This window comes from Agelaius phoeniceus, chromosome 21 (genome assembly GCF_051311805.1).
Source record: "Agelaius phoeniceus isolate bAgePho1 chromosome 21, bAgePho1.hap1, whole genome shotgun sequence".
NCBI lineage: Eukaryota > Metazoa > Chordata > Aves > Passeriformes > Icteridae > Agelaius > Agelaius phoeniceus.
In genome coordinates, this window is record NC_135285.1 from 9,627,837 (window position 1) to 9,648,164 (window position 20,328).

Genomic DNA, 20,328 nt, shown 5'->3' on the forward strand with positions numbered 1-20,328 from the left:
ACCGCCGGGACTCATCCCCTGCCCGGCGGTTTCTATCCAGAGAGCCCCAAACAGATGAAATCTGAGGAAATAACAATTTTATAGACAGGGAAATAGAAGCAAAAGGGATAAATGGGGTCAGCGCGTCTCAGAGCACCGGGACGGCGCTGGGAGGGCTCCGGGGCTGGCACTGGAGGGACAGCCTGGAAACTGCGGCACCAGCTCGGGGGTCTGTGCCCACTTTGTGGTGCCGAGCCCCGATATTTGTCCCCCCAGGCCGGCAGGTGCAGCGGCGGCGGTAGCAGGAGGGGACACGGCGCTGTCCTGGCCCGCAGCGGGCGGGCCCCGGCCGGGAGGAAGGACAGGAGGAGGAGGAGGAGGAGCCGGTGGCGCTGTCCGGCGGCGCTCCCGGCTCGGGCACAGCGGGTGGAGGGGCCGGCGGGCATGGAGGGGCCGAGGCAGCGCTGCCCGCTGCCCCCCGCCGCACAGGGCTGGCCCCGGCCCGGGCGCGGCACCGCGCTGCTGGTGAGTGCGGGGGGACGGACGGACGGACGGACACGGGGAGGGACGTGGGGATGGACGGACACGGGGAGGGACGGATGGATGGACGGACATGGGGATGGATGGACACGGGGATGGACATGGGAAGGGACATGGGGATGGATGGACACGGGGATGGACGGACGGATGGACATGGGGAGGGACATGGGGAGGGACGGACGGATAGACGGACATGGGGACGGACGGACACGGGGAGGGACGTGGGGATGGATGGACATGGGGATGGACGGACACGGGGATGGACGGACGGATGGACACGGGGATGGACGGACATGTGGAGGGACATGGGGATGGACGGACACGGGGATGGACAGATAGATGAACATGGGTATGGATGGACACGGGGATGGAGGGATGGACGGACACAGGGAGGGACATGGGGGTGGATGGGCACAGAGATGGACAGTCACGGCGATGGGATGGACAGAGGAATGGAATGGACACAGGGCTGGGATGGACACAGGGGTGGATTGAGGATGGACGTGGTTCTGGGATGGACACATGGATGGGATGGGGATGCAGGACATGGGACACTCCCTGAGGAGCACAACAGACACCAACCCACGCCAAGCAACCATGGCAATATCTGTCTGTGCCTCTGTTAGCAAAGCTCTCCCAAAGCCATCCTGCAGGAGGGGGGGACTCCCCGTATCTGCTGGGAGAAAAGCAAACGTTCAGGTTTTTTTACACTCAGCGTTGCCACAAGTTGTGTTCAGTCGGGGATTTTTAATGGAAGCTCATCAAAACTAGGCAAAAAGTTCTGGCAGGGTGATTCTAAACCTAAAGCTCTTTACAGCTCACCAAAGCCAGAAGAAGTGTTACAGAAATCTGAGTCTCTCTGCACTAAACTGGCATTTTGTGCTTTTCAGTGAACTTCTTAAAAATCCTCACAGGGGTGTTTTCAGTTTTTTCACTTCAGTATATTGGTAATCATGAGTTTAATTGGTTTATCGGCCAGGAATCCTGATGTTTCACTCCTTTTTGCACCATCCCTTAGCAAATACAATTATTCTGAAAAAAAAGGGGTGGAAAATCTTCCTTTTCATAAAAAAAAGGGGGGGAAACACCAGAAAAACAAACACATTAGAGTTCATGTTTGTACTAATATTCAATCACAAATGATCCTGGGGATTTCCTCATCACATGCACGTACATCTTACAAGAAGATTAATGATCATCAGGCTGAACAGGTTGGATGTTTGTTTTTTTTCTCCGAGCAAGGAGCGTGATTACATTTTAATCTGGAAAAATAGGTACACCAGCACATCTCTGTTTGGCTTGTAACTCACCGAGTAGCTTCTGGGATTTGTTGTATAATATTTGTTAAATGGCTTAGTGGGAAAAAAGGAGCACAGAAGGAGCTCTAAAAATTATGATGAGAAGTCTTGTGGTAATAAAGAATATTTTCGCAAATGGATTGGGAAAGAGGAGACAAGCAATACAGCAATCAGTCATTTTCCAAATAGGAAGGAGCTCCTGGCTTTGTGGTGATAAGAGAGATTTTTAATTCAATTTAAAAAAAAAGAAAAAATAAAAGGAGAGATTTCTACATTAGTGCTGTAATGGCAGGTTTTTCAGAGGAAAAAGGAGGGTGGAAATAAGGGGGGAAAAGGAATATATTCTTAGCATTTTTTTAAAATCACTGCAGCTGAACCAGGGCCAGATGCTGTTTATGTCAAAAACAAAACAAAAGACAAAGGGAAGGCACTGCTGCAGCCCAGAGTGGCACCATCCTTCAGCTGCTCCTCAGCACTCCAGATTAACCTCCCCATTCCATGTCTTACCTCCTTATTCTCCTGCAGAAAACCAGTCCTGGCTGCTGTGGTTGGGTGGTGGAGTCTGGAACCCCCACAAGTCTGGGGGTGACCTCCCACAGTCGAGGCCTGGGCTGATACAGCCTCAAAAGTGCCCCTCTCCTGCCCTGAGCATGAGATTGGCTCTCTAGGAGGGGCACCCCCACACTTGCTGAATTCTGCATTTTCTCCCCACTCACACAGAGCTCCTTTAACCTCAGGGCCCTGGTAAACGCTCAGCACAATGCCAGGGGTTGCCTTTTGAGGCAAATTGCTCCATTGCAGCTACTTTCAGCTGTATTTTTAGCCCCCAGACTCTTCCAGCAGCACTCCATTTATATCCCCCTAGCAGCACTCACCTTGATGCACTCACCTGAGCACCCTCACCTTAACCCAATTTCACCGGTTAAACTGAATTAATTCAATTAATTAATTAGTTAATTGAATTTAACCGGTTCCTGCAGGGCTGAGGAACGTCCCTCCAGCCCCAGACAATGCCAATGCTGTTTTCCCAAGTGCAATATTTCACCTCCCACCACCCCTGGTGTTCTCTCCGAGGTGCTGGCGCTGCTGGTGCTCCTGCACCCCCTGCTCCGGGGCCTGGCTCTGCAGCTGCACTCGGCTCTCACGGGCAGCTACGTCCCAGGGACGCACTCGGTGGTTTTTGTCACCTGCCTCAACGAGCACATCGCCAGGGACATCGCCAGGTACGGCCACGCCGCCCCTGCCTGGCTGCTGCAGGGGCTGCAACGGAGCTGAATTTCTCCTCTGGCCTTGGCAATTCAGGGTGCCCAGAGCAGCTGGGGCTGCCCCATCCCTGGCAGGGTTGGAGGCCAGGGCGGACATTGGGATGGGAGCAAACTGGGATAGGGGAAGGTGTCCTGACCGTGGCAGTGACATAAGATTTAGGGTCCCTCCCAACCCAAACCATTCTGGGATTCACCCCATCCATGCTCCTTTCCACTGAGTGCACCACAAGCCCTTGCCAAGAGCTGCTCTGTCCCAAGGAAAGCTGACATTTGCCTCTGAAGTCAATGCCATGGAAACAGCAAACAATTCTCCGTGCATGTCACTGCCTTGCATCTTTGAGACCCGTTTTCATGGCCTTGAATTTCTGGGTTCTCAGATGGATTAAGCTCCAACCTGATGTTCTCTGGTCTGCCACAGTCTTTATTCCTCTCTAGACAACAAAATGCCAGGGGGGATATTTATAGAGAGAGACCAAGCACAGTGCTCTGACATGAAAATAAAGGAAAAAGGGTCCACAACCAACACTTCTGAGGCACCACTCTGCTCACCAGGCAAACTTCAGGGAATGAGGGCTTTTCCTCCATTTTTTCCCTTCTTCTTTTTTAATATATGAGACACTTAGGGTGATATTTTGCATGCAGAGTTCTTTTCACACATCTGTCAGTCCCTGCCTCAATGGATGGTCTGTTCAAAGAACTGAACCCGTGTTGCCTGGGGAAGTGTTTATGATGGACCATGAAGTTTCCTGCAACACCTCCTGTGCTGTTTTCCTGCTGCTGCCAAAACCCCTCCATCTCAGCAAAGGGCTCCCAGACATGCTCAGGAACTGACAGGCTACTGAAAGGGAGTTTGTGTCACCTTAAATACTGCAACTGTGTTGAGAAATTCAAATAGAATTATGTCTGCTCTGCTCGATGTCTCCTATAAAAAAAAGGAGCAACTGTACCTGGTGAAAAGAGCCTCAGTTCCTGAAAATGCCTCATCTTAACAGCTTTGCAAATGCTTTCCACTCTTTGTTCCTCATCTTGCAGGGAAGGGAGAGGAGATAAATCACTCCCCCGTGCTGAGATATGTGTACTTTGGTTGTGGTTTTACTGGTGGAGTAATTGTTCCTTTGTTCTGGAACCGGGAGCACTGAGCCCTGATTGCAGGGGATGACACAGGGCTTCTACACTCATTTTCCCCCACTCCTTTTCCTGTGTTTGTTCTTCCTTTGCACTGCTCAGTGGAGCCCTCGCTCAGATGGATCAGTCTGCAAGGAAATTTTCCACTCCACAAAAAAGGGTTCAAGCTTTGGGAAAGCAGAAGAGCTGCAGGTAGAATTCAGCATCTCAAGACCTTCTGGCCTGTCCTGGGAGGAGCTGAGCCCCTTGGCCACTGCACCTCACCCAACTTGCCCAGCACCCCGCCAGCCCCCACTGCTGCCTTAGATTTGTGTTTATCATTTTCTTTGCTTTTCTGCTTATTAATATTTCATCTGTCTCACTTCAGGGCAAAGAAACACACAATTAAGTACCCAACCCAAAGCTATCATGTATTATGCAGACATTTTCCACAGATCACATTCAGCTTCTCACAATGTTCTCTGTTCCCCTGGTGGCCTCTTGTTGCTGCTCAGCCTGCTGGGACCAAGTTCAGGATCTCAGGATCTCGATTTATTGGGACAGAGCACTGAAACCAAAAGATTCCTGTGCTAAAGGAGCTGCAAGTTGCAGGCAGCAAATCCAGACTGATTTGTGCCATGTGTGACATGACAGGCACAGCAGGGGTGGCTCTGCTCGTGCTGCTGCACTTTGTTGCTCTAAAGATTAACTCAAGATGCTCCAGGAGCGTTGAATGCCTGGAACTGCCTGCACATGGTGGGAGCAAACAGCCCTGAGCCTCCCGGGGTGCTCCTCTCCCCACCATGGTCCCCTCACAGCAGTGCTGAAGCAAACCAAGGGTGGGGTCACTGGTGCCCTGCCTGGGGGGACAGCTGCCACCTCTGTGAGAGGGGCCAGACTCTGCTCTGGTCACCAAACACAACATTTGCCCCCTTGCTTCTAAAACTCCTCCCTGAGATTGCTTCAGTGCTCTGTAATCTCTGAGGGGTCACTTCTTCCTGAGCAGCTCTGCAATAACAAACCAGCCCTCAGCTCATGGAGGCAGCCCAAGGGAGGGAATCTGTCTGGCCTTCAGCTTTCTAGGATATTTTGGGTTGAAAAGCCTTGATGTTTTTAATTTAAGATGCACATTTAGGCTGCTCTGGGAGGAAGGGGCACAGTTGGACAGGGGCAGACAAACCCAGGCTGGGTTTTTGTGGTCCCACATTCCAGCCCCTGCCCTGGTGACCCCACAGCCAGAGGGGCTGGCACTGGGCAGGGTCCTCCAGGCCAGGAGCAACCCCCAAAGTCCCTCCTGAGCACAGGGAGGGTCCCACAACCCTCCCAGGAGGGCCTGATCTGGACTCTCTCCAGCCAAAGTTCACCTTTGTTTTCTCAGGGTAATAAGTAACCCAAAATTCAGTGTCTCCAGTGTCAAAGCTGCCAAGGGAACGTCCCCAAGGCTGGGGGTGAGCTGTGGGCTGGGCTGGCTCTGAGTGCCCTCCTGTGTCCCCCAGGGCCATCATGGATAAGAGGCTGGCTGCCTGTGTGAGCATCCTGCCCAAGAGCTCGGCCCTGTGAGTAGTGCTGGGCATTCCCCGAGGGAGCAGCAAACCTGCAGGGAGGGAGGGAGGGAGGGAGGGAGGGAGGGCATGGACACAGAGCTCAGTTCCCAGGGCTGCTGGGTGTGTTTGTTGTTGCAGATGGTGGGGATGAGCCTCACTGTGCCCAGAGCTCACTGAGGGGGGCAGATGCTCTGACTGCCCCTGGGGCTCGTTCATTTATTGGGTGCTTGGCTACACAGACATCCAGCAATTTAGGGTTTGTGGTCCTGAGGACGTGGTGCCTGTTAGGAGAGACTCTAAAAAGCAGCCAAATAGGGAGCAGAAAAGGCTTTTGCAAAATGCAGCAGCTTTTTCAGGCAGGAAGAACAGCAGGTTTGACCTTGGACCAGGCCCAGCCCTGCTCTGCAGGTGTCCTCAGCTGTCCATGCAAAGGGACTGCACTTGTTGGAGAGGCTCAAGAGCAAAGCCCCAAAACAGCTTTTCCTCTTAGAAACCCCCTGGCAGAAGTGAGGAGCAGATCCCACCCCAGCTTCCCTCAGGAGGGGATCCCACAGTGCAAACCCATATCCCACCTCAGGGCAAACCCAGCAATGCCCTTCTTCCCCTAATCCATCACTTCCTACAAACCCAGAGAGCAAACCCAGTAACTCCCTTCTTCCCCTGATCCATCATGTCCTACAAGCCCAGAGGGGCAGAGCAGAGCTGCTCCTGCAGCTCCAGCTGGATCCTGCTCCAGGATCCTGCCCTGCCCGGAGCCCTCCCCTGCAGGCAGATGAGATCAGGACAGCTCCTGGCAGCGGAAATGTTTTCAAAGGTCACATCTGACTCATGAGAAGTGCAGCTCCTCTCCTGCAGGGAAAGAGAGGAGGAAAGCTCAGCCTCCCTGCAGGCAGGGCCCAGCCAATCTGCCCTGCCAGTCCCCCTGGGCAAATCCTCTGCAGGAGGCTCCTGTCCATAAATCTGGGGTGCTCACTCAATCTGCTCAGCAGTTTTGGGGCCAGCAATGCTTCTTGAGCCACTTTGTAAAGAAATGGCCTCGTGCAAAAAGCACCAAGCAGGGAAAGGAACCCGAGCGTTGGCATGGCTGCAGCAGAGCTGGATTTGCTGATGCTGCTTTTCTTTTAAATCCAGGTATTTCTGGAAAGGGGAACTGGAAGAATCCACTGAAATACTGCTAGTAAGTGATCATTCCCTACATCACAAAAATCCCTCTTTCAAAAGGCTCCATCTGAAAGGGGCTGCAGGGAGGTTTGGGGAGGGTGGCACCAACCTGCTGGGTTTGGGATCATCCCCTTGCACACCTCACTGGGCAAACCACACCCTGGCCATGTATGGAGAGCTCCTGTCACACCTTGGCCATGTATGGAGAGCTCCTGTCACACCCTGGCTGTGCTGGGACAGCTCCTGTCACACCTTGGCCATGTATGGAGAGCTCCTGTCACACCTTGGCTGTGCTGGGACAGCTCCTGTCACACCTTGGCCATGTATGGAGAGCTCCTGTCACACCTTGGCCATGTATGGAGAGCTCCTGTCACACCTTGGCCGTGCATGGAGAGCTCCTGTCACACCCTGGATGTGCTGGGGAGCTCCTGTCACACCCTGGCCGTGCTGGGTGGGGACAGTGGAGCTGCACACCAGGACCCCTCCATCCCTTCACATCTCCCTTGGGTTTGTTCTGGTTTCTTTCTCTCCACAGTTGGTGAAAACAAGGACGTCCAAAATAGGGGAATTGTCCAACTACGTCAGGTGAGGCTCTGGCTCCAGGGGAGCACTGGGTGTCCCATCCAAGGTAGGCTGTCACCTCCTGCTCCAGCTTTGGGGGTTCCTTGAGCCCCATCCCACCCAGGAGGGGTTAAGTGCTCCTGCTGTATCTCACGAGCCAGAAAAACCCAGAGATGGCACCAGCAAAAAGGAAAAGGCGGCAGAAATATCAACTGCTGGGCTGGATTGGAGGAGGGATTCTCCTCCTCGCGGGGTTATCATTCCCTGACAGGATTTCCTGCAGCTCCCGAGCGGGGGCCGCTCTCAGCTTGGGGCCAGGCCCCGGCAGTCTGCGGTAAACCCGAACTCACAGCGAAATTCCCACGTGGCAAAAAGGACCCGCGGGGGCTTTGAAGTGCGGGAGGGCCGGGCAGGGCTGGAGCGGCTTCCTGACTGCGCTCCTCCTCCGCGCCTGTTTCCACTTTAGATCCATCCATCCCTTTGAAATCCCCGAGATCATCAGCCTGCCCATCGACCAAGGGAACCCTGCCTACCTCCGGTGGATGGAGGAGAGCGTCCCACGGCACTGAGAGGCACGAAGCGCTGCTCGTTTTTGGGGAGCGGCTCATTCTGGGGAGCCGCGCCGAGGCAGCTTTCATCTTCTGGGATTTGCTGTGACACGGGAGCTCGGGAACTGGGAAAGCTCCGCTGCTCTGCCTGCCCCGGAGCGCTGGGCAGCGCGGAGCCGGCGCGGGAGGAGCTGGGGAAGAGCTGCCTGCACCCAAAGCTGTGCGTGAGGATGCGGAGATGCCCCTGTCAGGACGCTCGGGGCTGCCTCGGGCTGTCAGCAGCGAATTCCAGCCGGGAGCCGTGGCCTGGCAGTGCCGTGTGTCCCCACCGCCGGCCCTGACCCCCAGCATCCTGCCCGATGTGCCCTGGCCGGGGCCGCAGGACGGGCCGGGCACTCCCCGCCCCTGGGGCTCAGCCCTGCAGGGCCCGGGGAAGCTGCAAAGCCCAGCAAAGCCCAGAGAAACCCAGAAAAACACAACAAAGCCCAGCAAACCTCAGCAAAGCCCAGCAAACCCCAGCAAACCTCAGCAAAGCCCAGCAAAGCCCAGAGAAACCCAGAAAAACCCAGCAAAGCCCAGCAAAACCCAGCAAACCCCAGCAAACCTCAGCAAAGCCCAGCAAAGCCCAGCAAAGCCCAGAAAAACCCAGCAAACCCCAGCAAACCTCAGCAAACCCCAGCAAACCCCAGAAAAACCCAGCAAAGCCCAGCAAAGCCCAGAAAAACCCAGCAAAGCCCAGAAAAACCCAGCAAAGCCCAGCAAACCCCAACAAACCTCAGCAAAGCCCAGCAAAGCCCATTAGGATTCTGCTCTTGCTGTCCCAGGGAGCTGGGAGAGCTGGGTGGGCCAGGCTGGGCAGCCCAGGTGCCAGCAGGACCATGGCACTGCCCTGGCTCTGTGTCCCTACCCCACCTGAGCTGGGCTTTGTAAAAGGATCCTCATGTTCGTGGTTTCTGGGACACAACTGAAGGGACATTTTTGGGGTATTTATGTGACTGGGAAGGGAATGAACGGGAGTTTCTTACCTGGGCAGGAGGAAAGGCCTGTCCTGGGCTTGCACACCTCACCTGGCACAGAACACAGCCCAGAAGCACAGCCCGTGCTGGGCACTGGGCACCCCAACCCAATAATCCTCACACTACAAAAAACCAGTGACTTTGAAAAAACCCTCCCTTTTTAATTGTACATCAGACATATTAATTACAACTCGGGTATAACGAGAGGTGCTTACAAGCAGCAACCTGAACTCAGAAATCAGAAGGTGCACAGAGTTGTTATAATCTCTATTACAGCGAATGCAAAATATACTCTGCAACAAAAATACTTTTAAAGGCTCCACATTCAATTCTCTGCAAGAAGCCAGGAGAGGAGGAGAGGGAACAGAGAGGGAGCAGAGAGGAGCCAGGGCCAGGTCCTGTGGGTGCTCCCACTGGCACAACCCTGCTCAGCCCTGGCACAGCTCTTGGCAGCCCCTTGGAAGGGCTCCATAGGCACTAAGAAAGGGAAATATTTGAAGTGATCCTTCAAGGACAAAGCTAAGGCAGGACAGGCAGTTCTCCAGCTGCTGGACCCCTCCCTGCCCAGGATGGGGGGACCTGGCAGCTCCTCTCCCAAAGGGACAGGGACACTGCTCTGGATGAGATCCCACAAGCACAGGTAGGGCAGGACCCCACAGCCCAGCATGGCCCAACCTCCATCCCCTGGGACAGCCACAGTGGGATGGGAGAGAGGAGGAGGACATTAAAAATATCTCTCTGTCTCTCTAAAGGATAAAAATCTAACACATCTATCTGATACTGGAATCTTTTTCAAAAAGCCAACTGCCCTGCTCCTGCCCAAGCTGGCAGTATTGCTTTCTTAAAGGAGGGGCTGCTCCTTCTCTCCTGCAGACAAATCAAGCCCAGTGCTCACAAACATCAGCACTACGAGAGAGGCACAGCCAGGAGGCCACAGGGATGGACACAGGGACCCCAGTCCAGCCCCTGCCCCCCTGTCCTCCTCAGCCTTTTTTGGTTTGTCTGCTGGTTTGGCACATTTGGGGTGAAGATTCCTGTAGAAACAAAGGCCTTGGGCTCCGCTCTGTGCAGTGCCCATGGTGGTTTTAAGGCAAAGGAGGATTTTTTTTGGATGATCTCTTCCAAGATCATGATTGTCAGAGCAGGGAGATGAAGCTGGTGCAGCAGCACACTCAGTCCAGGCTGTGGGGTGAGAGCCCATCTGCCCACGGCTGCAGCAGCCACACCTGGGCTGGGTTTGGGGCATTTTCCTCCCATATAAAGCAAACCACATTCCTTCAATGAATGGATTCAGGATGAGGTGGAAAAGCCCGGGAGCTGTCCCCAGTTTCCTGTGGGCACAGGGACGAGCAGCTCTGGGAGCCCAGGATGAGGAGGGGTTGGTGTTTGGGCAGCAGGAGCCCCTCGAGGCTGCTCGGTCAGGCTGTGCCAGGCACAGGCCGAGGTCCCTCTGTGTGAGCAGGGGGTGGGTGCCCCCCGAGCAGCTGCTCCAGCTGTGCCAGGGGGACCCTTCTGGAAGGGCCGGACCCCCTCAGTGCTCTGTGAGCATCAGCAGGGCACGGCGGGGCCACGCTCTGCATAAACACAGCCAAGGAACTAAAAATCGTTAACATTAAAAAAAACCAGAGTGTCGGGGCTTCAGGTTTCACTCCTGGGCAGCCCTGCCGGCCTGGGCGCTGCCTCCACCCGCGGGGAGGGACCAGCGCCTCTCCTGTGCCTCGGGCTTCCCCAGCAGCCCGATCTCCTCTGCTCTGGCTCCGGGAGAGGTTCGGGGGCTGGCGGGGCTCAGTACGGGGTGGTGCCTTCCCACTCCACCAGGTACTGCACCTTGCCCTCCAGCGTCACCCGCCGCGCCAGCACCTGGTACTTCTCCCCGCACACCAGCCGGCCCGCGGCCCCGAAGTAGCTGCTGATGGAGGACTTGAGGTGGGACAGCGAGGAGTCGTCCTCGCTGATGCTCTCGAAGGTGTGGCTGTCGATGCCGTCGTCGGGGCGGTCGGGGCCGGCCGGGGCCTCGCTGCCCTCGGGGCGCTGCCCGCCCCGCTCGCCCGCTCCTCTCCTCTTGGCCCCCGAGGCGTAGGCGGGCACTGCCAGCTTGCGCTTGCGGCTGCCCACGGTCCTGCGGCTGCCGGGGAGGGCACAGGGCAGGGTGAGGGCGGCACCCAGAATGTGTCCCCCCGGGCTGGCTTCTGGAGGGAGCCAGGAAAGCTCCTTCCCATTTGGGGGAGCACAGCAAGGACTGACGGATCCTGCACCCCCCGCAAGCGCCACTCTAGCACCCCCAGCCCGTTTTGGGGCACAGGCAGGGAAAGCTCCCAGGGTGGGACATGAAGAGGGGACACACAGGCCCTCACCCCCCTGGCCATGCCACCAGGACTCCTCCAGAAGGGGCCAAGGGGCACAGTCCTCACCTGGACTCGTAGGAGAGGCTCGTGGTGGCCGAGCCTGAGGTGCTGGTGGCATCCGTGGAGTCCACATCTGATAGGAACGTCTGCCCTGAGCTGGCACTGTGGATGGGGTGGGATGGGACAGGCTGGGATGCAGAATCGCCCCCAGCCTGGCACAAGCAGCACCCGTGCCCCCCACAGCCCTGCTCTGGCTGCACAGACCTTTTCAGGCTCTGGATCTCGTCCAACGTGAAGTCAAAGATGCTGGCCAGGTGGTGGTTGGTGCTCCAGGCCGAGGTGAAGTCGCTCTGTCACAAAAACAAGCTCAGTCCTCACTGCCTGGCACAGGGGTGCTGCCCACACCCCGCGGCTGGCACCCCCTGCCCGGGGCCACCCCGATCCTTCCCAAAGGAGCGGGAGTTAATGCTGCCCCGGAGGCGGCTGGGCTGAGACACCGCCCGAAGCGAGGACAGGAGCTCTCAAAGCTGCGGGCAGCCCAGGGCTGGGCGGAGAGGAGGGGGCGAAGCACTCACGCTGGGAATGGCATCCTCCAGCAGGAACTTGGCCCTCTTGCGCCGCGCTCGCTTCTGCTGCTGGAGCTGCCGCGGCAGGAGGCTGCGAACGGGACAGGCCGGGAGTGAGGGGCGCTCGGGCAGGGGCAGGGGCTGGGCGCTGCTGCTGCTGCTGCCGCGGGGCCAGCGGGGCCGCTCACCTGTCCTTATGGGCGTATTTGCTTTTCCCCCTCTTCTTCAGCTCGCAGGAGCCGCTCTCGCCCTCGCCGGGGGCTTTCTCCGGCAGCACCTTGCTGGGGGGGTTCGGGGGGACGCGGATCCGCAGGCGGAAGATGCATTTCTTCTTTTTGATCTCCTTCCCGCACAGAAACCTGAGGGGAGGGAGCAGAGCCCTCAGCCCTCAGCGGGGCTGGCACGGGAGCATCCCACATCCATCCTGAGCCATCCCGCATCCATCCTGTGCCATCCCAGATCCATCCTGAGCCATCCCGCATCCTCCCTGCCCATCCCGCATCCTCCCTGCCCATCCCACATCCATCCTGAGCCATCCCGCATCCATCCTGTGCCATCCCACATCCATCTGTGCCATCCCGCATCCATCCTGCGCCATCCCGCATCCATCTGTGCCATCCCACATCCATCCTGAGCCATCCCGCATCCATCCTGTGCCATCCCGCATCCTCCCTGCCCATCCCGCATCCTCCCTGCCCATCCCACATCCATCCTGAGCCATCCCGCATCCATCCTGAGCCATCCCGCATCCTCCCTGCCCATCCCGCCCGGCTCTCACCTGCTCTTGTAGCTGTTGAGGGCGTTCAGGAGGTGGGGGCCGCGCTCCGAGACCGGGGTTCCCGTGAGCTGCGGGACAGGGGCACGCAGGGCTCAGTGCCCGCCCTGCTCATGCAAAATCCAAACAGATGGGGGAACCCGAACTCCGCTTTCGGCTCCTGCCCGAGGCCGGGCAGCGAGGGAGGGGCGGAGGGAGCGGCCGGAGCCACCCGGGTCTGGCAGTGCCACCCTCGGGGAGGGCCCCGTCCTGCCCCGGGACAGGTTTTGTGATGTGAGTGCTTCCCCCAGCTCCAGCTCCCACCGGGAAAGGTGTCAGGTCTGACACTCCACCGAGGAAAATCCCAGCGCAGAGGAAGGGGATTAGGAAACTCCTCTGGAGCAGGAGCTGTCGTGCTGAGTGCTGCACAAGCTGGGGTGACATTTCTCACTCCCATGGCTGCCCTCCAGCCCAGCCCAAGGTGTGTTTGTACCTTCCCCAGCTGCAGAGGGTCCCAGTGGTGGTTCACAAAGGCCAAGATTTCCTCGAAGTCAAAGTATTTCTTCTTGCTCTGCACGCCCAGGTTGTAGAGGGCGAGATGGACGATGTCCACCCTGCAGCAAAGAGGGGCACAGGGTCAGCAGCCCTGGTGCCACCACCATGCCCCATTCTGCCAGTGCCACTACAGCTCCCAGATCCTCCCAAACCACCACTGGAACCTTCCCACACCTCACAGGGGAAGCAGCCCAGCCCAGAGGTGCATCACAGCAGACACCACAGCCATGACAGCATCCCCTGAGCTTCGGGGAGAGGTGGGACATGGCCTGCAGCTGAGCACTGCAGGGATCAGCCAGCCCAGTGTCCCAGAGCTACCAGGGCACATCCCAGTGTCCCAGAGCCACCTGGGCACATCCCAGTGTCCCAGTGCCACCTGGGCACATCCCAGAGGAGGCAGAGCCCATTTCTCACCATCTCAGGGGCAGGCGCTTGATGTACTCTGGTCCCTGGTTGCACACAGAGCAGAAGAACACATAGAACCTGCAAAACACCAGGGACAGGCTGGGGGTGAGGAACATCCACAGCCATGCAGGGCCCAGGGATGGGACAGCTGGGACAGTGCCAACGGTGACAGCAAGGCCATGGAGAGTGGGGCTCTGTGGGACAGGGACAATGGTGACAGCAAGGCCAGGGGGAGTGGGGCTCCGTGGGACAGGGACAATGGTGACAGCAAGGCCATGGAGAGTGGGGCTCTGTGGGACAGGGCCACCTGATCCATGGCAGTGTCAGATGTGTCAGGGACACCAAGCTGGGGTGTGCCCATGGGTCCCCCCTGGAGCCACCCCAGCCATACCCAGCAGGGCCATACCTGTCCCCAAACATCATGGGGTCGCTGAGGCACTGGGTGCAGGCCTCGTGGAACCACTGCCGGCAGCGGTGGCACTGCAGCATCTTCAGGTACCACCTGGGCAGGGACAGAACGGTGACAGTGAGGGCAGCGTGTGGCAGCCACTGCCCCAGTCCCCTCCCAGACACAGACCCCCAGCCAGGGGGAAAAAGCGTGTCCCTAACTCGTGTTTCTGTGCCAACAGAGACCCAGAGGGCAGAGGCAGCATGGGGAGCAGAGCTGCTGGCCCCAGGGCAGTGCCCTGCGAGCCTGGGATCAAACATCCCCACCCTGATCCCATCTTCCTTTCCTCACAAAGCCATTGGTGACACAGAGGCTGCCCTTGCTGTCCCCACAGAGGCACTGGTGACACTCAGGCTGCCCTTACTCTCCGGGCCCCCCGCAGTAGCAGTAGCACTGCTGCTGGTTGGTGCGGTGTGGGGAGTCCCACTCCAGCAGCTCGGGGTTGTAGGACAGCACCATCTTCACGGCTTGCAGCGTCCTGGCGATGGCTCCTTTCTTCAGGGCACCCCCTTTCTGCGGGAGAGGCAGGGCTGGGGTCAGCAGGGCCGCCCCGGGACCCCGTCCTGTCCCCTGTGCGGGGCAGGGGCCGCGCACGGAGCCGGGAGCGCGGGGCAGCCGCACTCACCCGCACGGCCAGCGCGAAAATGCAGCGGCGGCAGAACCACGGCGTCCCCAGCGGGCCCTCGCCGCCGCTCGCCACCGGGATGTGGCACTGCTGGTGGTAACCTGCGGAGGGGCCGGCATCAGCCCGCGGGGCTGGGCTCGCCCGGGGCGGGCACGGCAGGGCCCGGGGTGGGGACACCCACACTCACCCAGCCCGCACTTCCCGCAGATGAGGATTTCGTTCCTGGGGCCCGACTTCTTCCCCAGGCACATGCTGCACTTGGGCTCCTCCCCGGGGACGCCGGCTGTGGGAGCAGGGTGACAGCGGTGACAGCGGTGGCACAGCCGCGTCCCCGCGCTGCCGGGCAGGGTCCCGCAGCGGGAAAGGGGGGCTGGGGCAACACTCACCATGCTGGATGTCCTTCCAGAGGACCCAGTACTTGGAGTTATCCTCGAACGTGACCAGGCAGCTCTGCTTGGAGCCGCTCACCTGCCAGAGGAGAGCAGAACGGTTGTGGGTCAGCTGCCATTCCCAGCACTTCCCTGCTTTCCCTGGTGCCTGATCCCGTCCCTCGGGGCTGCGGGCACTCGGGTTTGGGGTGCGACACCCCGGGGCAGGATGCCAACCCAAAACGCCCAAGGACACACTGCAGCCCAGGCCAGCACCCCCTGAACCACGAGCTGAGCCGGGGAACGGCACCGGCTCCGCTGGCACCGGCGCCTCTTCGGGCTCTCCCGCTGCCCGGGGGTGCCCACGTTACCCTCTTGATCTTGCCGAGGTAGTAGAGCCCGTCTGTCCAGCGGCACAGCACGTACTGCCCCTCGCTCAGCCGCACCATCAGCTCCGGGCAGCCGCTGCCCCTCCGCGCTGCCTGCGGGACGCGGCCGGCGGCCGCGTACACATCCCGGATCAGCGGGCTCAGCTCCGTGCCCTCCATCGGCACAGCCTGCAGGGGACACACACGCTGTCACACGCTGTCACCCGCCCTCCCGGCACGGCATCGGCCGGGCTCAGCATCCCCGAGAGTTCTGCCTGGCAGGACAGAGGCCGGAGGCGGCTCAGCCCCACCAGCAGGGGCTCAGGACGCTGCAAAGCAGAGCCGCTGAGACCGTTCCTTTCCGCGAAATCCAGGGAGCAGCCAAAATCTTTGCTGCTGGTGAACAAGAGGGATTTAACCCCCAACAGGCTCCTACAGCAGCGAGACGCGTCCGCGTGGTTCCCTTTTGGGAAGGGGCACATAAGGAATAAAAGCTTTAAATGTACTGTGATTTTAAAATCACGATTTCCACGCAGTTTTGCGGGCTCCCAAAGCAGCGGGACTGCTGCGGGAGCAGGGATGTGCCAGCACCACCCACAGCGAGCGAACCCAGGCGGCCAAATGTCACCGCCACGAGGTTTGGGGTGCAGGAGGCAGAGAAACCACCCAGAGCAGAGCTGCGATCCCCAAGGACACCACGGAAACGACTTGAGAGGGACTTTTCTCCCCTTGGCGCTCCCGTCACGGCCACACGTGTGGCCTCACGGCACCACGCGTGTCCCGGCGCCGCGGATCGCGACACGAGCCCGCCCTGCCCGGCCCTGCCATCCGTGAGGACTCTCCCGCTCCCCGGGAGCCCCGGGACGGGCAGAGCGATCCCGCTCCCGGCAGAGCCCGGCGCTCCCCAGCCGCGGCACCGCCGGGTCCCCGCGTGGGAGCGCGTCCGAGCGCGGCCGCGGCTCCGCTCCGCGCCCCCGGGGCTCCCGCAGAGCCCCGTGCTTCCCTCCGCCCCCGCCGCTGCCCTCCCGGGGCTCCCGCCGCTCTCCCCCCGGCCCCGCGGACACGTGCGGGAGCGCCCACGCCGCTCCGGTACCGAGCGGCGGCACCGTCCGGCCGGGCCCCCCGCGCCCCGGTGGCACCTGCCGGGGGTGGCCGCGGGCAGCCCCGAGCGGCGGCCGCGGCCCCGCCGCCATTGGCTCATTCAAAGGCGGCCGCGGCGCCTCCGCCCGCCCGTCCCGCCCGTCCCGCCCGTCCCGCGCGGTGCCCGCGGCGGGGCCGGTGCCGCCCTTACCGCGGTGCCCCCGGCGCGCTCAGCGGGCGCTGGGGGCGCGGGCCCGGGGCGCTGCGGGGCGCGGCGGGGGCCGGGCGCGGGGCGCCATCTTCCCGCGCTTCCCCCGCGCTCCCGCCGGCATTGACGTCCCGGTTATGCAATTAGCGGGGCCGCCCCCGCCGCCTCCCACGGGTCCGGTCCCACCGCAGCGCAGCGCATCCCCGCGGCACCCACCGGCACCGCACGGCACGGACCGGCACGGCACGGCACACAGCGGCACCGACCGGCACGGCACGGACCGAACCGGACCGGACCGGACTGGCACCGACCCACTGGCGTGACACGGACCGGCAGCAACCGGACTGGCACCGACCGATCGGCATGGACTGGCATCGATAGGAACCGAGCGGGCCGGGCCGGCAGGGCGCATCCCGGCTCGGCACATCCCGGTGCTCCGGAGAGCGCAGGCGGCATCGCCGGGGCCGGGACGGGGCACCCAGGGTCGGCCACGCACCCACCGCCCGTGGAGAGGCACCGTCACCCTCTGCCACACGCGGGACGTCCCCGCCTGTCCCCTCGAGCCGTGGCTGCGGTCGGGGAAGGGCTTCCCCCGGTGCCCCGGGGCCGGGGGCGGGCAGGGGGTGGGATGCGGGCAGTGCCTGCGCAGCATTGCCCCGAGAGGGAACGACCTGTGCTCGCCGGGATTCCTGGAAACGGGAGCAGCCTTTCAGCCTTTCTCTGAATCTCACAGAGAAAAATCAGTCGCTGTAAAAATGCTTCGGTCGGTGCCAAGAAGAAATCTGTAGGATTCGGTGTTTGTTGGAAAGCGATGCTGGAAAAGCAATGTTTTCCAGGCTGCTCGGGCCATAGGAGAGCCGATTCCCAGCGCGGAGTCTGGGCCAAGCAGAGCCCGTTCGGCTTTTCCTGCCCGTGATGGATGCGGCCCCGGGAGCCGGGGCTCAGACGTGTCACAAAGCTCGAGCGCCAGGGGAGAGCGGCACGGCCCGGGCTGAGCCTCCCTTTCGGCACCCGGCACTCGGGACTCATTTATTTAATCAAACTTTTCCATAAAACACTGGTGTCAGAGCGCTGCACCTGCGGAGGGGTCGGGAAAGGCGATTCCCCGAGCCGCGGGTCGGGCACGGCCGCCCCGCTGCTCCCTGTGCGGGGCTGCGTGAGAAAAGCCGCGTGTGCCAAGTGTGCCGTGCCCCTGAGCAGCCCCGGGCCCCAGCTCCCCGTGAGTCACACCGGGATCCGTGTGAGTCACCTCGGGTCTAAAATAACCCACAGCCCTCGGAGGAGCCCCGCTCCTCGCTCCGTGCCCCGGGGCTGCTGCCTTTGCCCGGAATGCCCGGGACTGCCGCGCTCCCGGGCCAGCGTTCCTGTCGCAGCCTGTCCCGGGGGCACCGGAGGAGCAGCTCCCTCCTCCCGGCCCCCCGGGCGGTGTTCGCAGCGTGCTGGGCGCTCGCCGCAGGAATGCGGATGGAGTGACACGGAAATCAGAGCTGGATCGAGCTCGCCGGGGGTGAACGCAGGGAGAACCTGACTGAAACCCTTCCACACGGAGAGAGAGCACGGGAACATCGCGTTGGGACAAAAGTCTCCAACAAAAGTGGGAAAAAAAAACCACCCAGAATTTGAGATGTATTCTGTATTTTCTAGTAACATAATTACAGCAACATAAAGAACATTTAACTCTGGTTTCTTTGCAGGTGCTTCTGTCACAGCATCCAGCAAGCCTGCAGTGAGCTACTGGGTGCTGCCCTTCTTCTTGTCTTCCTCCTGATATTTCTTTCTCCTCTTTCCTTCTCCTCATCCTCCTCTTCCTCTGCACACCCACCTGGCCATGCCCTGGTATCCCATTTCTGTGGCACTGCGGGATGGCGGTCCCTGGCAGGTGCTGGGGCTGTCGCAGCAGCTGGAGCAGCTGGACGCTGGTTCGGCACCCGAGGCTGCCCCGCTGTCCATGATGGGGCAGGGCAGGATACCCGGCCGGTAAAAGCAGATTATTCTGTGAGCAGGGGAACAGAAAGGAACGAGAGCCCCAAAAGCGGCCAAACCTGAGGGCAACAGCCCCACGCCCTCTTCGGCCAGCGAGTGGGGCCAGCACAGCTCCAGGGCAGGGCTATGGAATTCCCAAAAAACCCAGCTTTTGCAGAAGGATTTGAATGAAGCCCCGTGTAGATAACTACTCCAAACTCCTAATTTTTTTCCTTAAAACCTTTTGCTCGCTCCCCCACACCCTGCCCTGGCCTAGGGGAGGTGCTTTCCCTCTTCCACGGGGATGGACACCCGGGAATCTCGGCCCGGGCTGGAGCAGAGCCTGCGGGGAGAGCGGGGCGAGCAGCTCCCAGCGCTGCCTCTGCTTTGAAAACTGCCCAGAAATCGCTGCAGCCTCTTTTCACAGTGTTTTTCTTTCTTTGAAAACAGGAGTTGGAGGAGGGGTTGGATGTTGGCGTGTAGCCTTGGAGACCGAAGCCGAGGAATATTGAATGGAAACCCAAACACGGAGCTCCCGGGAGCTCCAGGCCTGGCGCGGGGATCGGAGCTGCGGGAGCGGCTCTCGCTGGCCCCGGGGGCTCCCAGGATGGGCGACCCAGAGCGGCTCCCAGGGGCCGCTTCCAGCCGGAGGAGCAGCCGGTTCCATGGGACAGCCCTGGCCATAGGAGTGACTCCCACAAGTTGGTCATTCCCCTCTTCCCTCTGTTCACAGGGTCCCGACCCCACTGGAGCCACCTGAGTGACCAACACAACCAGTTCAAGCCATCGTGTGCAAGGTTGGAGCTCTTTCTCTGGGCTGAACAAGGGTTTATAAGCCAAAAAATTGCCTGGTGGTTTTTTTTTTAGCTGTATTAGTCCATTAAAAAAAAAAAAAAAAAAAAAAATCCCTCCAAACCTTGTCCTTGACTATTTCAGACCATCTTAGCTGTAGGAGCATTTTGACTCTTTGCCAACCTGGCCATTAAACACAGAATAAATGCTGCTGATTTAACTCCCTCAAAGTCTCCGTGATTTTTCTGCCTCGTTTGCTTTGATCCAGACAAAATCACACAGAAACGATTTGCTGGATCAGAGAACTCTTGATATGGCCCCGATTCCGGCTCCTTTCAGCGCCGGCCGCTTCTTCATGGAGACGCTTCTGCTGCTGAGGGTCTGGGAGAGGAAAATCGGGAAGGGCCGGGCTGGGAGCGGAGCCCCGGGCCTGGGAAGGGGAACCGCGGATTCCTCCGGCTCCGGCCGGGCCTCGCAGGGCAGCCCGGGCTCCTGGAGCCCCTCCAGGACTGGAAATGCCCTCGGGAGAGAGCCTGGGGTGCTCTCAGTAGGAGCAGATCAGGCTGAGGTCTGGCTGCTCTCTGCCGGCTGTGCCTTTGAAAGGAGGAGCTCTGGGCATCGGGTTTCGTGTCTGTTTGTTTATTTAGCATGGATTTGATCCATATCCGTCTTTTTTTCAAACTGAGCTCTCTCTGTGGGCTCTGTTGAAGAGCCTGGAAGTGCTCTCCCAGCCAGGCAGGTTTGAGGGAAATAGAGAGAGATGTTCTGGGCATTTCCAAAAGGATCTCCCTTTCCCCAGAAAGAAGGAAAGGAAACAGCAAGGAAGGAAAAGCGTA

The 20,328-nt window shown here is 59.6% G+C and overlaps 2 protein-coding genes and 1 long non-coding RNA gene across 7 annotated transcripts; 2 read left to right on the top strand and 1 right to left on the bottom strand.

The window, feature by feature from the left end:
- The first annotated feature begins 367 nt into the window (after window positions 1-367).
- Window positions 368-9,323, top strand: CUTA (cutA divalent cation tolerance homolog). Its single transcript, XM_054646611.2, has 6 exons — window positions 368-504; window positions 2,892-3,040; window positions 5,683-5,742; window positions 6,862-6,907; window positions 7,427-7,476; window positions 7,919-9,323. The coding sequence occupies exons 1-6, from the start codon at window positions 424-426 to the stop codon at window positions 8,019-8,021; spliced, it is 489 nt and encodes a 162-aa protein (XP_054502586.1). The 5' UTR covers window positions 368-423; the 3' UTR covers window positions 8,022-9,323.
- Window positions 9,153-17,400, bottom strand: PHF19 (PHD finger protein 19). 5 transcript variants are annotated; one of them, XM_054646370.2, is made up of 16 exons: window positions 17,142-17,303; window positions 17,025-17,052; window positions 15,454-15,639; window positions 15,101-15,182; window positions 14,902-14,997; window positions 14,715-14,815; window positions 14,454-14,602; window positions 14,048-14,143; window positions 13,651-13,719; window positions 13,175-13,295; window positions 12,706-12,773; window positions 12,116-12,286; window positions 11,937-12,018; window positions 11,626-11,711; window positions 11,428-11,523; window positions 9,153-11,141 (listed from the first exon to the last, which is right to left on the bottom strand). In XM_054646370.2, exons 1-16 carry the CDS (start codon window positions 17,192-17,194, stop codon window positions 10,802-10,804), a joined length of 1,824 nt encoding a protein of 607 aa, XP_054502345.2. In that variant the 5' UTR covers window positions 17,195-17,303; the 3' UTR covers window positions 9,153-10,801. The 5 variants fall into 5 exon arrangements, with proteins under 5 accessions (XP_054502345.2, XP_077045197.1, XP_077045196.1 ...); XM_077189082.1 differs by lacking the exon at window positions 17,025-17,052 and having other exon boundaries at window positions 17,235-17,400; XM_077189081.1 differs by lacking the exon at window positions 17,025-17,052 and having other exon boundaries at window positions 17,094-17,400.
- On the top strand, window positions 17,395-19,716 carry LOC143695567 (uncharacterized). Its single transcript, XR_013184925.1, has 2 exons — window positions 17,395-18,715; window positions 19,151-19,716. It is a non-coding gene; the product is annotated as an uncharacterized LOC143695567 (long non-coding RNA).
- The last annotated feature ends 612 nt before the right edge of the window (window positions 19,717-20,328 follow it).